Source organism: Hylobates moloch, unplaced genomic scaffold (assembly GCF_009828535.3).
Source record: "Hylobates moloch isolate HMO894 unplaced genomic scaffold, HMol_V3 SCAFFOLD_4, whole genome shotgun sequence".
Lineage (NCBI taxonomy): Eukaryota > Metazoa > Chordata > Mammalia > Primates > Hylobatidae > Hylobates > Hylobates moloch.
The window spans coordinates 41031642-41049330 of NW_026652279.1; the positions used below are offsets into that span (position 1 = coordinate 41031642).

The window sequence follows — 17689 nt, forward strand, 5'->3', positions numbered from 1 at the left end:
GGGAGGGGAAAGGGAAAGAGTTCTACACCATTTTAATTTTAACTTTCTCCAAAATAAAAAAAGCAAAAGCAAAAATGAATTGGGGGTGGGGAGGGTGGGGGGAGGGGATTGGTAACAACAATTTAAAAAAAAAAAACAGTAATGCTCAGCAAAATTTGAAACTTGACATTTTTCCTTTGCTAAACACAGAAGAAAATTTAAATGGTATATATAACACCAGCCAAGGCCTTCAACTTAACTGCTTCCAACATATTTCATTTTAACAAACATGTTACTCACTGTAATTATATGGGTATTCAGTCAAGAGAATAAATAAATACAAATAAAACCAAAGCAAAAAAAAGAAAACCCCACCAAAAACTTGTTTATTCTCTTGAGTTTGACAAGTGTGTGCTCTGGAAATGTATAGTTGACAAAAAGTACGTAGATACATGATACTAGGACAGAAGACATTATTAGTCAAATCCTCAATTAGTCATTACTTAGCATTATATTTTTCTCTCTTCAGTCCAGTATATACAATGAATAAGCCATCAGCTAATGCTCACAATTCACTGACAAATATTTGTCAAAGGTATCAGTTGCAACTGAAATATTATTCAGCCATTTTTCCCACAAATTTTTAAAAAATCAAAATAAGCTCAAATGCTTTGATATGGCACAGGGTGCTTCAGTGCTCAAGTGGGACTCATATTGCAGCCCATGTCCTCAAGGCTGGCCAAGGAAACAGGGAGGATCAAATGTCTGCTGCTGCAGAGCTCTCACCCCAGAACAGTGGGTTTGATATCCCCAGGGCTTCTGACATTCAGCCTTCCCAAGTCCAGCCAATCATCTTTTGAGCTACTTTCATGGCCCTCACATTCTAGTTGGGGGTAGTCAAGACACAAAAAAATCACATCAGTACTATATAAGTATTACGGGGGAAAAAAAGCAGGGAAGGAAGAAGGTGAAGGGAAAGGGGTATTGCTCTATTACATAGGAAACTCAGGGTAGGCCTCTCTCATATAGCAATGTATGAGCAGAGACTTAAAGATGGGAGCAAGTCATGCAAATGTTTGGACAAGGGAAAATAGCATGCAAAAAGGCAAATAAAGTAAAGGCATGCCTGGTGCACACAAAGCACAAATAAGGCTGCTGTGAACATGGGGAGAATGATAGAAATAGTCTCCAAAAGGGGAAATTGGGGAGGAAGCAAATAGAAGACTTTATAAATTCTGTTGACGACTTTGACTTTTCTGAGGGAAAGAAGAAGCCTCTGGAGGATTTTTAACAGAAGAGTGGCATGCCCTGATATGCTAGAAGGATCACTAGTTGCTATGACAAACAGTCTACATGGGAAGCAAGAGTGAAAGCAAGGAAACTACCCAAGAGAGCTTTGCAAAATCTAAGCAAGGGATAATGGCATGCATAACTTTTCTGGACAATCTTATGAAAAAACTTTGAATCCAAGTTTTTTACTCCCCTTTACTCAAAAAGCTTTCAGGAAAAAGAAAAAAACAAAAGACACTTCACAGTTCCATGTTAAAACTAAGTAGCTAGAAACAGAACTCCTAGGATTTTAGTGAGATAAGGAGGAAACTAAAATTTCAAGACATAACACTAACATATATGATTAATTTTACTGCACTGTAAACATCCAACCACCACATAGCTTAGGAAGCATATTTAGACACTGTTTTCCCCTCCCACTGAATATTTTATGAAATACATAAAACCACCACCCAAAATTCAATTTAGTTTGTCCCTCCTTAAATGGGAACTTACCTGGATTTGGTCTAATCATGCATCATTCCTCCATTCTGGAACTCATTATAAAGGGGAAAAAAGGTACAATATGGGGGAAGAAGGGCAAAAAACAACAAACTGAAGGATAGTACATGGACGAATATTAAAGCTTGCAATAAATTATCTAAATTAGGCCCAAATCAAATTCATCTCAGCATGCAGAATCAAACACATCTCAACTATCTGAAAGACAATAGCCAATAGAATATATATATATGCAGAAGGTAGTGAATTGGGGAGCTTGGAAAAATAAGACTGCTTAAAATTAATATTATTCTCCATTATGCCTGTGTGTTTCTGAAGATGACATAATTAAACAGAGCATATTTTCTATACGAATACTACAACTGGGGGGTTCCAATCCCTAACCAAGGCTTCTAAAAAGTGACTAACATAATCCTCTAAAACCAGTGATAAAACCCCCAAGCTTCTCCATACTTTTAGAATGTCAAATATGTTCCAAATCAAAGAGTAAGTATAAAACTAGAGTTGAGAGAAGCCATATATGGTATAGAATAGGATGAACTTATCATTTTACACATGCTAAAAGAAGGTCAAGAATGGTTACAGGATTTGCCCAAGGTACCAGTTACCAACATGACTAAGACTAAAAGCCAGGGCTCTGGAATCTTAACATCCCGTCATTTTACTGTCTTGCAGCCACTGCTGAAAAGAAAAGCCAAAAAACTTCTGGAAATGACATGAACACTGAACACACTGATTATGCAAAAGGACCCAACATAATAAGTGTTCTAAATAAAACTATACATTATGAGAAGTTGACCAAGCATTACTAACCATAAGCTGTTTTAACAAAGTATTTAAGAATCACTTTGCATCAAAAGAGACAAAGAAGGCCACTACATAATGGTAAAGAGATCAATTTAACAAGAAGAGCTAACTATCCTTAATATATATGCACCCAGTACAGAAGCACCCAGATTCATAAAGCAAGTCCTTAGAGACCTACAAAGAGACTTAGACTCCCACACAATAATAATTGGAGACTTTAACACCCCACTGTCAATATTAGACAGATCAAAGAGACAGAAGGTTAACAAGGATATCCAGGACTTGAACTCAGCTCTAGACCAAGCGGACCTAATAGACATCTACAGATCTCTACACCCCAAATTAACAGAATATACATTCTTCTCAGCACCACATCGCACTTATTCTAAAATTGACCACATAATTGGTAGTAAAACACTCCGCAACAAATGTAAAAGAACAGAGATTGGCCGGGCGCAGTGGCTCATGCCTGTAATCCCAGCACTTTGGGAGGCCGAGGCAGGCGGATCACGAGATCAGGAAATCGAGACCATCCTGGCTAACATGGTGAAACCCCGTCTCTACTAAAAATACAAAAAATTAGCCGGGCGTGGCAGTGGGCACCTGTAGTCCCAGCTTCTCGGGAGGCTGAGGCAGGAGAATGGCATGAACCTGGGAGGCAGAGTTTGCAATGAGCCGAGATCACGCCACTGCACTCCAGACTGGGTGAAAGAGCGAGACTCCGTCTCAAAAAAAAAAAGAACAGAAATCACAACAAACTGTCTCTCAGACCACAGTGCAAACAAATTAGAGCTCAGGATTAAGAAACTCACTCAAAACCGCTCAACTACATGAAAACTGAACAACCTGCTCCTGAATGACTACTGGGTAAATGATGAAATCAAGGCAGAAATAAAGATGTTCTTTGAAACCAATGAGAACAAAGACACAACATACCAGAATCTCTGGGACACATTTAAAGCAGTGTGTAGAGGGAAATTTATAGCACTAAATGCCCACAAGAGAAAGCAGGAAAGATCTAAAATTGACACCCTAACATCACAATTAAAAGAACTAGAGAAGCAAGAGCAAACAAATTCAAAACCTAGCAGAAGGCAAGAAATAACTAAGATCAGAGCAGAACTGAAGGAGATAAAGACACAAAAAACCCTTCAAAAAAATCAATGAATCCAGGAGCTGGTTCTTTGAAAAGATCAACAAAATAGACTGCTAGCTAGACTAATAAAGAAGTAAAGAGAGAAGAATCAAACAGACGCAGTAAAAAATGATAAAGGGGATATCACCCTCGATCCCACAGAAATACAAACTACCATCAGAGAATACTATAAACACCTCTACGCAAATAAGCTAAAACATCTAGAAGAAATGGATACATTTCTGGACACAAACACCCTCCCAAGACTAAATGAGGAAGAAGTTAAATCTCTGAACAGACCAACAGCAGGCTGTGAAACTGAGGCAATAATTAATAGCCTACCAACCAAAAAAAAGTCCAGGACCAGACAGATTCACAGCTGAATTCTACCAGAGGTACAAGGAGGAGCTGGTACCATTCCTTCTGAAACTATTCCAATCAATAGAAAAAGAGGGAATTCTCCTTAACTCATTTTATGAGGCTAGCATCATCCTGATACCAAAGCCTGGTAGAGACACAACAAAAAAAGAGAATTTTAGGCCAATATTCCTGATGAACATCAATGTGAAAATCCTCACTACAATACTGGCAAACCAAATCCAGCAGCACATCGAAAAGCTTATCCACCAAGATCAAGTCGGCTTCATCGCTGGGATGCAAGGCTGGTTCAACATATGCAAATCAATAAAGGTAATCCATCACATAAACAGAACCAATGACAAAAAGCACATGATTATCTCAATAGATGCAGAAAAGGCCTTTGACAAAATTCTACAGCCCTTCATGCTAAAAACTCCCAATAAACTAGGTATTGATGGAATGTATCTCAAAATAATAAGAGCTATGACAAACCCACAGCCAATATCATACTGAATGGTCAAAAACTGGAAGCATTCCCTTTGAAAACCAGCAGAAGACAAGGATGCCCTCTCTCACCACTCCTATTCAACATACTGTTGGAAGTTCTGGCTAGGGCAATCAGGCAAGAGAAAGAAATAAAGGGTATTCAAATAGGAAAACTAGAAGTCAAATTGTCTCTGTTTGTAGATGACATGATTGTATATTTAGAAAACCCCATCGTTTCAGTCCAAAATCTCCTTAAGCTGATAAGCAATTTCGGCAAAGTCTCAGGACACAAAATCAATGTGCAGAAATCACAAGCATTCCTACATACCAATAATAAACAGAGAGTCAAATCATGAGTGAACTCCCATTCACAATTGCTTCAAAGAGAGTAAAATACCTAGGAATCCAACTTATAAGGAATGTGAAGGACCTCTTCAAGAACTACAAACCACTGCTCAATGAAATAAAAGAGGACACAAATGGAAGAACATTCCATGCTCAACGACAGGAAGAATAAATATCGTGAAAATGGCCATACTGCCCAAGGTAATTTATAGATCAATGCTATCCCCATCAAGCTACCACTGACTTTCTTCACAGAATTGGAAAAAACTACTTTAAAGTTCATATGGAACCAAAAAAGAGCCTGTATAGCCAAGACAATCCTAAGCAAAAAGAACAAAGCTGGAGGCATCAAACTACCTAACTTCAAACTATGCTACAAGGCTACAGTAACCAAAACAGCATGGTACTGGTACCAAAACAGATACACAGACCAACGGAACAGAACAGAGGCCCCAGAAAAAACACCACACATCTATAACCATCTGATCTTTGAGAAACCTGACAAAAACAAGAAATGAGGAAAGGATTCCCTATTTTATAAATGGTGCTGGTAAAACTGGCTAGCCATATGTAGAAAGCTGAAATTGGATCCCTTCCTTACACCTTATACAAAAATTAACTCAAGATGGATTAAAGACTTAAATGTAACACCTAACACCACAAAAATCCTAGAAGAAAACCTAGGCAATAGCATTCAGGACATAGGCATGGGCAAAGACTTCATGACTAAAACACCAAAAGCAATGGCAACAAAAGCCAAAATAAAGAAATGGAATCTAATTATACTAAAGAGCTTCTGCACAGCAAAAGAAACTATCATCGGAGTGAACAGGCAACCTACAGAATGGGAGAAAATCTTTGCAATCTACCCATCTGACAAAGGGCTAATAACCAGAATCTACAAAGAACTCAAACAAATTTACAAGAAAAAAACAAACGACCCCATCAAAAAGTGGGCAAAGGATATGAACAAACACTTATCAAAAGAAGACATTTATGCAGCCAACATATGCATATGCAGCACAGATGACATATGAAAAAATGCTCATCATCACTGGTCATCAGAGAAATGCAAATCAAAACCACAATGAGATACCATCTCACACCAGTTAGAATGGCAATCATTAAAAAGTCAGGAAACAACAGATGCTGGAGAGGATGTGGAGAAATAGGAATGCTTTTACACTATTGGTGGGAGTGTAAATTAATTCAACCATTGTGGAAGACAGTGTGGCGATTCTTCAAGGATCTAGAACTAGAAATATCATTTGACCCAGCCATCCCATTACTGGATATATACCCAAAGATTATAAATCATGCTACTATAAAGACACATGCACATGTATGTTTACTGCAGCACTATTCACAATAGCAAAGACTTGGAACCAACCCAAATGTCCATCAATGATAGACTGGATTAAGAAAATGTGACACATATACACCATGGAATACTATGCAGCCATAAAAAAGGATAAGTTCATGTCCTTTGCAGGGACATGGATGAAGCTGGAAACCATCATTCTCAGCAAACTATCACAAGGTCAGAAAATCAAACACCGCATGTTCTCACTCATAGGTGGGAGTTTAACAATGAGAACACATGGACACTAGGCAGGGAACATCACACACCAGGGCCTGTCGGGGGTGGGAGGCTGGGGGAGGGATTAGCAGTAGGAGAAATACCTAATGTAAATGATGGGTTGTTGGGTGCAGCAAACCAACATGGCACATGTATACCTATGTAACAAACCTGCACGTTGTGCACATGTACCTCAGAACTTAAAGTATAATAAAAAAAAAAATTAAAAAAATAAAAAAGAATCACTTTGCATTGTTAGATTTCTAAAGGGCTTCTGGAGGATGGTGTTAGGGATACAAGGTAACAGGACTGGAAGGATAAGCAAAAACTTCATAGTTTCTCTGTTATGACAGAGAAAATTGGTGGGAGTGCGGTGAGTGGAAAAGCCACAGAGAGTAAAAACTAGTTTGCCACTTTAGTTTACATACCTCTCTACTATTTGTGTCTTTACCAAGTTTTCATTCATATATTACTTATTTTTTTGAGACAGAGTTTTGCTCTGTTGCCCAGGCTGGCAATGGCATGATCTTGGCTCACTGCAACCTCTGCCTCCGAGGTTCAAGTAATCCTTGTGCCTCAGCCTCCTGAGTAGCTGGAACTACAGGTGTGCGCCACCACGCCTGGCTTTTTGTATATTTAGTAGAGACGGGGTTTCACCCTGTTGGCCAGGCTGGTCTTGAACTCCTAACCTCAAGTGATCCGCCCACCTCGGCCTCCCAAAGTGCTGGGATTACACGCGTTGAGCTACTGCTCCCGGCCATATATTACCTATGTATTTTTTTTAAAAAAGAAAACGAATGCCATATTGAATTCTCCGAAAACATTCAGCTCCCTCTTAATCAATATGCAGAAGCTATACAGTCATTCCTGGGCTTTTCTGAAAGCATTATCAAGTCCTTTGTTGCAATTTTTATAACTCATAATGTTCGGGGGAATATCTATTAAAATGTAATTTTGAAGTCTCAAAAAGTCACCTTTTAGTCTCATTCCTAAACTTTATTTTCGTAAAGCAAATTTCTTCAGTTTAATTGGGCAAGGGAAAATGTATAGAAAAAGGAGTTGCTATTAGCAAACAGCAGCACACGTGACAGGAACATAGTTTTACATTACATTTAATTATTTTACCTATAATAAAAATAAATTTGAAAAATCATCTTTTAAAAATTCACCACAGAACACTTAACACTGCAAAATACTCATTCATCTGCATGCAAAAGAAAAAAAAGCAGCTTTAATGTTTTTGAAATTCAGAATCAAACGTATCAATGATTTACACAATACAACCTCACCCTCCAAAATTCAATTTAATCAATGAAATTGGCTTCTCCTTCCTTAAATAGGAATTTATCTGGATTTGTTCTAATCATGCATCATTCCTCAATTCTGGAACTTATCATAAAGGGGAAAAAAGGTACAATGTGGGGGAAGACGGGCAAAAAAAAAACAAACTGAAGGGTGGTACGTGGATGAATATTAAATCTTGTAATAAATTCTCTAAATTAGGCCCAAATCAAATTCATCTCAGCATGCAGAATCAAACTCATCTCAACTATCTGAAAGACAGTAACAAATAGAATATTGTATCAAAACCCAAAGCATCAAAACTAAAAAGCAACTCTTCACAACTAAGCAAATAAATTAGCTTTTATGTCACTGGCATCAAAATACAAAAAAGATCAAAGATTGGTTTTTTTTTTTTTTTTTTGAGATGAAGTTTCACTCTGTCGCCCAGACTGGAGTGCAGTGGTGCCATCTCGGCTCACTGCAACCTCTGGCTCCTGGGTTCAAAGGATTCTCCTGCCTCAGCCTCCCCTGCCTCAGCCTCCTGAGTAGCTGGGATTACAGGCGCACTCCACCACACCCAGCTAATTTTTGTATTTTTAGTAGAGATGGGGTTTTGCTATGTTGACCAGGCTAGTCTCAAACTCCTGACCTCAAACGATCCGCCCACCTTGGCCTCCCAAGGTGCTGGGATTACAGACGTGAGCCACTGCGCCCAGCCAAAATGTTGTTTTTTTAAAAAAGTTATCAAATCCTCAAAATCAAAAGCAGCAGAATTTTTAAAAATCAGACCTAAAGGTTTTATGGGGGAAGGGTAGGAGAAGGACGATACTTGTTCCTATCTTTCCATAACTCGTTTTTATATATATTTTAACTTTTTCTAATAAATTCCCCCCCTGACTCCCCCCACTCCCCAATCCATACCTTTGAGCTCTGTGGCATAATTGTCTAATTAACCCACGCTGGATAAGATTCCAAAGACTGAGGACTCAGCAACTGAGCAAAACAATCTTGGAAAGATTTCTTCTTGTGTTGTGTTTTTAGCACTTCAGGAATTGAAAACACTGCTTATAAGATACCTCCTGTCCTGGCAATAACAAATGCTGGCAAGAACGTGGAGGAAGGGGAACTGTCGTACACTGTTGGTGGGAATGTAAATTAGTACAATCACTATGGAGAACAGTTTGAAGGTTCCTCAAAAAACTAAAAATAAAGCTACCATATGATCCAGCAATCTCACTGCTGAGTATATACCCAAAAGAAAGGAAACCAGTATATCAAAGAGATAGCTGCACTCCCATGTTTGTGGCAGCACTGTTCACAATAGCTAAGATTTGGAAGCAACCTAAGTGTTCATCAACAGATGACTAGATAAAGAAACTGTGGTGCACATACACAATGGAGTACTATTCAGCCATAAAAAAGAATGAGATTCAGTCATTTGCAACATGGACGGAACTGGAAATCATTATGTTAAGTGAAATAAGCCAGGCACAGAAGGATAAACATTGTACATTCTCACTAATTTGTGGGATCTAAAACTCAAAACAATTGAATTTGGGGACATAGAGAATGAAAGGATGGTTAGCAGAGGCTAGAAAGGGTAGTAGGGATGGGGGGATGGCTAACTGGTACAAAAAATAGAATGAACAAGACCTACTATTTGATAGCACAACAGGGTAACTATAGTCAATAATTATACATTTAAAAATAACTAAGAGTATAATTGGATTGTTTGTAACACAAAGGATAAATGCATGAGGGGATGGATACCCCATTCTCCATGACGTGATTATTACACATTGCATGCCTGTATCAAAACATCTCATGTACCCCATAAACATATATACCTATTTAGCCACAAAAAAATTCTTTTAATTTAAAAAATTTTAAAAGATATCTCCTATTCTAAGTAGAAAGAGAAGAAGACAGCAAAAAGCAGCCTGCCCTATGAAGGCAAACTCTTTAATCAAGTCTCACAAATAGAGAATCCCAAAAATTTTTAAATGTTAGGGTAAGAGAACAGAAAAGGAATCTCAATGAATGGGGCCATCAGGAAATGGACCTGTCCAAACCAAAAAGCTTTATCTGCAGTCACAAGCCAAGAAGGGACTCATGATTTCACTCCAAACTTACATATGAATATCTCAAGTAGATACCAAGTTTACTTGACTCTTCTAAACTCAGAATTCATCACTAGAAGAGATCTATTCAATTGTTGGCTGTTTTTTAAAGTTATTTATTAGAGACTTAATTATCAAAGACTTCTTTATGCTAATCCTAAAATCTGTTGCTAAGTCTTTCCATGGAGCCAAACAAAACAAGGTGAATCTCCATGAGAAGTGTCATATTCTCCCTTAATAGTAAATCTAAAACAGTGTAGCAATGTATATACCCCTAGATTTATTCGTTATTACATTGTAAGATCCTCCAAATCCAAGAGTACAACATAGGCATGTCCATGTGCACCCACATACACATTATTTGATGAGTTGAACTAGATAATCTCTGAATTTCTATTTCTAAGATTTTATTAAATATACATTTATAAGATTCCTTTTTAAAAAAATTTAAATTATCTCATCTCAAAATTTAAAATGTGACTCCTAGGTCCCTAGGTGAATGCAGTAAAAGGGGCTCCCAAATTATTTCCAATTCAAACATCTAACAATTCTACTCTACCCACTCACAGTGAAACTACAATGCCATATATGTTTTTAGAGAAGCTCTAAATCTGTATTTTTTTGCCCAATATTCCCACTGCCAAGAATTCATAAGGAAAAATGTGAACAGGAATAATGTGCTATATATATACAAAGGTATTCAAAGCATCTTATCTATACCAGCAAAAAATAGATACCACCAAAGTGCCCAAAAGGAGGGGAAAGGAAAATGGGAAAAAATTACACCTATTAAAACATATTTTGAACACTAGATAGAAACAGGAGAGTTTGGTACATTAAGAAACCAAGAGATCATAAACTATTCTAAGTTATGATTGTAATTGTAGGTAATACGTAAAAGGCTGGTGGCTTTGTGGGTGATTTTTTCTCTTCAAATTTGTCCCCGGCATTATGGTTGCATAATTTTTAAACTAAAAATAGAAAATATAAAGCTATTTCCAAATCATCTAACCTTAACATCTAAAAAGAGGTAAGACCCCCTCTCCCCTTCAGGAGAAGCATGCTGTTGAACTTAACTTAGAAGTGCCATTAACTAAATCACCCATGGTTGAGACTGCTAAAATAGAAATACTTAAGTCTATTTAAATAGTCAGAAAGCTTGCTAAATCTAAAACATGCATTTATGAAACACAAGATGTTATTTTGCTGATTCATTGAGAGATTTCATGTCATGTTTTTGTTTTGATTACATAATCCTCCCATATTTTGGAAACTTGAAACCTGGTTTCACCTTAATGATTAAGCTTCTGATTGACTAGTGTGCAAAGGCTAGGTTATTCCATTTTAACAAATAATGTATCTATACATCTGAAGAGAGTTCAACCCAGAAACAACAAAAGCAAATCTAAATGGAAAGGATGGAGAAAATTTACAATCTTTAGGAAAAGTAGAGAGGGAATAGTAGTAAACTGAAGTAGGAAGATTGGTGGCTTATGTGTGAATTAACAATGGTAAACAATCCTTGCTGGGCTGTTTCCTGGAGCCACAATTTGCAGGTGGTCCTCAGGAGCTCATCTAGGAGTTACTACCCTTTGTCCTGTGGCAGAGAGCTGCCCATACACTTGAGTTAAGCACTTTTTGTCAGGGAAAACAGTAAAGTCTAACAGGCTTCAAATCTAATTTCTGAATATCCCCTAATTGCTTATGTAAACCACAAGTCAATCTAAGAACTATTGAAAGAAATGCAGGTAGAAGTCCATTAAATACTTCCATCACTTGAACAGAAATATTATCAATCTCCTCTAGCAATCAGGAAACTGGATATTTGTACAGGACTGGAATTAGGAAGAAAACTGCAATCTACCAATTTAGACAAGGCATAATTATCACAGCAGAAAAAGTTCCCTCCTCCCTTACTACACATACCAAATTTTTGTTGCCCATCTTCTTCATAATGGGGTGGGAGTAGAGGAGAGGACAGAGAGATGAATACCAAGCAAAACAAGAAAGAATAATAGAGAAAAACACAAAGATTTCTAAAAGGAATGTACAGACTAAAGGAGGTTGTTGGGTATTAACAGTTTAAAAAAAAAAAAAAAAAAACAAAACCCAAAACATCAGAACTGGCAAGCAACTAGGGCCTTATATCCCCTAATCAGCACATTTTCTCCTTAAAGGAGCATCTAAATGAAAAGCCACATTACCATAAAAAGGCAAGTATGTTCTCAGAATGAGGGTCCCTAATGATTATACATTTTTAATCATGATACCTCAGGCTTTACTTAGGACATAACTGCCAATTAAGTCATGCATTAGTGTTGGCTGACCAGGGCACCCTCCCCTGAGTGACATTAAGATTAAGTGACTTATTCTTGCTCTCAGGCACCCCTTCTTTTCATCTTCATGCTGATCATAGCCCTCACATTAAAAACAGTCTTTGTTCAGACTGGCCACAACACAATTGTTTCAGTTTTAGCTTTATTTCATAAAATACTTTCATGCCCTCTACCCTAACTCCTTGATTCAAATCACCTTGACTGTACTGGATGGAATGTTAGGCCATCTCTTCCACAGGCCATCTATTGAGTCAACTAGTTTCTTTCAGAATCTAGGTGAAATTCAAGAGTATCATGATCAGTCTCCTGAATACTGATATATAAGTAGTGGAATCATCTCCTTTTAAAAAGTTTCATTAAATTAAATATGACTCAAATGACAAATAAATGTAGTAGAACCATGTTATTTTAGATTACTCTAAGGGACTGGATAACACCTTCTACTGTGGTCAAGAGTGATGAAGCCTCCACTGTTAAAACCAACATCTGTAGAGATTTACAAAACCAAGAACCCAGAGCTCCTGTAAGAAATCTGTTAGAGTGAATGGCAAGAATCATGAGACTTTTCTAGACAATTTTGAAGAGCTCCAGATATATTCTACAACCTTCCTCTATAGAACACTCAAGCAATTCTCATACCGAGGATGGTTAAGACTTTCTTATCATCAAGATCTCTCCTTGTGGAGCCCTTTCAAGGTAAAAAGCTAGGCTCAGACAAATTAAATGTTTCATACAATTGTGAATTCCTTAAATTAGTTTTCATCCAAAATCACTGCCTCACAGTAAATAAGAAAAAAAAAAGGTCATAGATTGCTTCTGGCTCTTTTTGTCAATAATCTTAATTTGTATTGGGGTTATTTCCCACTTAAAAAATTTTTTAAATTATTTAAAATGTACCATATATAACATAAAAACTAGAAAATAAAACATACACAGAAATCTGTAATTTTGCACAACCAAATATTTCATGGGTCAAAGTTTAAACTTTCAGATGAAGTTTTTAAAAAAGCAGATTTATGAACTAAAAAGTAGCCTATACTCCTGAATTCAACCATAACAAAGGGACTTAATCTAATTTAATATCACTGGGTCCTTCTATAGATTTTTACCTGTAGAAAATAAGACAAAATTGATTATTTAGCAAAACTAGTCTCTTTTTATTGTGTAAACAGATAACAAGATAAAATAACTATATAACTCAGAACTTTAAAGTTTCTCATGTTTATGCTAGACATATTGTATTTTCAGATAATGCATGCTTTCTAAATTGTGTTAAGAAAAATCCTTAAAACTATTCAGTCAAATCAGGCCAATTATATATCTTGTTGACAATTTTCTTCCAATAATAATGTGTATCTGAAGGACACTAAATGTCTTATCTTGGAAAGAATTCTCCTCTTATTTCATCTGGCTCTTACTATCTTTTAGGTCTTGAATGTTAACTTCTTCCAGAGGCCTTCCCCAAATCCAGATTATATGCCCTAGTTATATACTCCTGATGCCACTTTCTACTTCCACTAACAAAGCATTTAAATACACTATACTGCAACTGTCTAGAGGTCAAAAATAAAATTAGAACAGCCTCAAAGTGGTAGAGAAATCAACCCTTCAGATTAGGCTGCAGTTGTAAACAAGGTGGGGTGGGCAGAGGCAGGAGGGCCATAAGTGAGAAACTCCCTTGTGAAGGAGAAAGGCTTTTTGCAAAGGCTTCTCAAAGTAGTGCAACAGCCAAACAGGACAGTAAGACTGACTGTATGCTGTGATTTATACTGATCCATTCACTTTTATAATAATATATAGGATGGTTTAAAAATTAGATGCGTCAATTTAAGAAAAAGGGTAATACACACTTTATTTTAAAGATTCACAAACTGGATAAACCTCACCTGTCATAGGATCAAAGAGCTGATTAGCTTCTAAGTCTGTGAAAGTACTACTACAGACAGGACATTTGAAGGAAGCCCGGTTGGTCGAATCTCTCTCATCGGTCTCAATCCTCCTTCTCATGTGGTCCAGTTTATATTTTACCACATTAACAAGAGTACGATAATTGATGAAGTAGTAGTTATGGCGAGTGGTTTTCCCGTCTGCAGCAGTCTCTACCCTCATTCTGCATTTGATAAACTTGTCTCCCTTTAAATTATTCAAAACTGATCGAAGTTGCTTCCGATCAAACTTGAGCAGCTCCAGCATATCCTCCTCTTTCACACAGGGGTTCCTGATCAAGATGTCCAAGGCCAAGGCATGCTCAATGCCATAAAATCCCCGGATCACATACTTGGCTAACCGCTTCAATGCTGCTGGAACTTCAGTGAGGACATCTGGGTCTGCCATCTTTAGCAACAAACTCCAACTTCAAATATACTGAATTCAGAAAAAAATAGAAAATTAGCCAGGTATAAGAACATGGTAATCATATCCACTATCCTTGCAGTGCCAGAGAAGTACCCAAAGAGTTTAAAAAGATTTCTAATACCTAAGCATTTAATGGAGCAGAACAAGATTTTCCTCTAGAATGCACAAAAGATTACATCCAAAAAGCTGTATATATTTCTTAAATGGCTACTTTTATGCTCTATAGTGTCTTTGATTAAAAAGTAACTTATTATTTATAAAACAATATATTACATCAAGTCTACTTTACTTCAGAAGAGAAACACAAAAAAAGTCACATGAAATGCTCACTATTCTTTGGGAATGCTGGAAACCCTGAGAAAACTAGCAGTTCGCATTTCCTAAAAGTGTTTTTGTTTCCTTTCTTGAGTAAAATTTTTCTACCAAGATTCTAGGATGTTTTACATAGTCATGCTTTCACAATAAAATCACAACAAACAAATAAACACATGAGTAATCACCACCTGGGGTGTCTGACAAAATCATTAACTGTTGTAAAACTGAAAGTAATGCTTAGATCCAGATAGTTTTACCAACCTTGAAAAATTAAATCTGATAATCAAGGAAAGACCATCCAGTCCTTAAAAAGGTAGAAAATGAGGGAGAGAGAGCAGCCCAAAATATTCTTAAATACTGGATCCCTTGACAAAGCAGAAACTAAGTGTATCTCATTTCCATACCATGACCCAGAAAGCTGTCTTCTCAAAGCCCACATTGGCATGTGGTTTACTTAAAAAACCTGGGCTTCGGGAGGTAGAGGTTGCGGTGAGCCAAGATTGTGCCATTGCACTCCAGCCTGGGCAACAAGAGCGAAACTCAGTCTCAAAAAAACAAAAACAAACAAACAAACAAAAAAACCCCCCACGAAACTGGGCTTTGAAATTCAGAGTACACAGCCTGTGTTTTGGTAACTACGTAATCCTGAGCAAATCCCTTAAACAATTTCAAGCCATGTTTTACTCTCTAAGAAATAAGGATAGTATCAACTACCTCAATGGAGTTGTTGTGATTAATAAGAATGTAATTAAAGTGCTTAGGAAGGACAGCTTCCATATCAACTTAATATGTTCCAAACTAAAAATGGCTAGACTATCCACACAGATTAAATCAAGTTAAATGTCCCTAGCCCACAGGGAATTTGTTTTTCTTTTAATAGAGAGAGGGTCTTGCTCTGTTGCCCAGACTAGAGTTCAGTGGTGTGACTTGGCTCAATGCAGTCTCAACCTCCTGGGCTCAAGCAATCCTCCCACCTCAAACTCCCCAGTAGCTGAGACTACGGGTGGACACCACCATGACTGACTAATTTTTGTGTTTTTTGTAGTGACAGGGTTTCACCATTTTGCCCAGGCTGGTCTTGAACTTCTGGGCTGGTCTTGAACTTCTGGGCTCAAGGGATCCACCCACCTTGGGGGCTTCCTAAAGTGCTGGGATTACAGATATGAGCCACCACACCCAGCCCACAGGATAACTTTTTTTTTTTTTTTTTTTTTTTGGAGACAGGGTCTTGATCTGTCATCTAGGCTGGAGTGCAGTGGTGCAAGGTCCACTCACTGCAACTTCTGCATCATGGGTTCAAGCTATCCTCCTGCCTCAGCCTCCTGAGTTGCTGAGACTATAGGCGTGCACCACCACGCCTGTCTAATTTTTGAATTTTTAGTAGAGACAGGGTTTCACCATCTTGGCCAGGCTCCGTAGGATAATTTTTAACAGAGACATCCCACTGAACTATTTCAATGGAGAATCATATTGTTATGAATACTAGTTTCAACAAACCCTTTTATTTGAAATCAGTAGTTATCAACCCCAACAGATTTAATACTCTTTTTATAAGAAATATTTTTATATCCACAGTACCGTACTATAAGGAAACTCTATACACCAATCTATAACCAATCTATGCATATATTTTGTGGAGAAAACATATAAGGCCCTTCCTGTAATAAAGGAAAAGGAAAAGTCAGTCAAAAGAAAACATGTGCTTTAGGTTATAAATACTCAGGTATGACTACATATTGTAAGATAAAACAAAGTAGTACCTAGATCCAAATCTGTGAACCTAGAGCCTTCCTGCTACCCCAGGGCTTAAGGATGCCCGGCAAGTGCCTGGGCTCGACACCAAAGTAGTACCACAGCATACTATTGGACACACTTTTCTCTCCTTTTCGGTTTGGTCTATACGTCTATACATTGTACTTGAATCCAGTTTTCGTTTTTTGTTGTTTTACATCCTCAACAGTTGTCAGAACATAACATATGGCTTCAGAAACATTCAACAAAGAACAGCAGAAAAATGTCAACATAACCTGTTTCCAGGATTATTTCCTACTATTGTATTCTCCTTCCCTGCCCCATACATGCCATGCCCCAGACTAATAGTTCTCAAGCCTGGTTGTAAGGCAGAATCATCTAGGGAAGGTTTAAAGAATACTGACCCTGGGCCCCACTCCTAAAGGTTTTGTCTCAGGTGGTCTGGGGCGGCCAGATTAGGCATCACACAAATTTTTAAAGCTCTTTAGGTGACTCTACTATGCAGCAAAAGTCCCTATTACATATCCTGCCAATGCTCATCCTGCATGGAGAGGTCCCTGTGCCACTTATTGCTCAGCCTGTTTCCTTTGCCTAAAACACCCTAGGGAGCTGTGAAGACTAAAGTAAGGGAGTGTTATGAGGACTTTACAATCCAACAGTTTTGGGGTTTAAATCTCAGTTCCAGTATTTCTTAGACCCCCTGACCCCAGAAAATTCTCAGACTCATTTTCTTCATATATAAAAAGTGATTAAGCCAAGTGCAGTGGCTAATACCTGTAATTGCAACACTTTGGGAGGCCGAGGTGGGGGGACTGGCAGAGCCCAGAAGTTGAAGACAAGCCTAGGAAACATAGTAAGACCCCATCTCTACAAAAATTTTAAAACTTAGCCAGGTATGGTGCCATGCACCTGTAGTACCAGCTGAGGTGGATCAATTGAGCCAGGAGGTCAAGGCTGCAATGAGCCATGATTGAGCCACTGCACACCAGCCTAGGTGACAGGACATGACCCTCAAAAAAAAAAAAAAAAAAGTGATTAACGGTGC

General features: G+C 37.7%; 1 protein-coding gene across 3 annotated transcripts in view; it reads right to left on the reverse strand.

Annotated features, from left to right (window-relative positions):
• The window catches only part of GTF2E1 (general transcription factor IIE subunit 1), a 37958-nt gene that overhangs the window by 18096 nt on the left and 2173 nt on the right, over nucleotides 1–17689 (reverse strand). For 2 of the 3 annotated variants that reach the window (XM_032150073.2, XM_058437440.1), the window contains exon 2: nucleotides 14109–14586. In XM_032150073.2, the coding sequence (XP_032005964.1) occupies nucleotides 14109–14556 (448 nt within the window). In that variant the 5' untranslated portion in view covers nucleotides 14557–14586. Of the gene's footprint in view, nucleotides 1–14108; nucleotides 14587–16652; nucleotides 16685–17689 lie in introns of those variants that run through there. The other variant, XM_058437441.1, reaches the window with a different exon arrangement.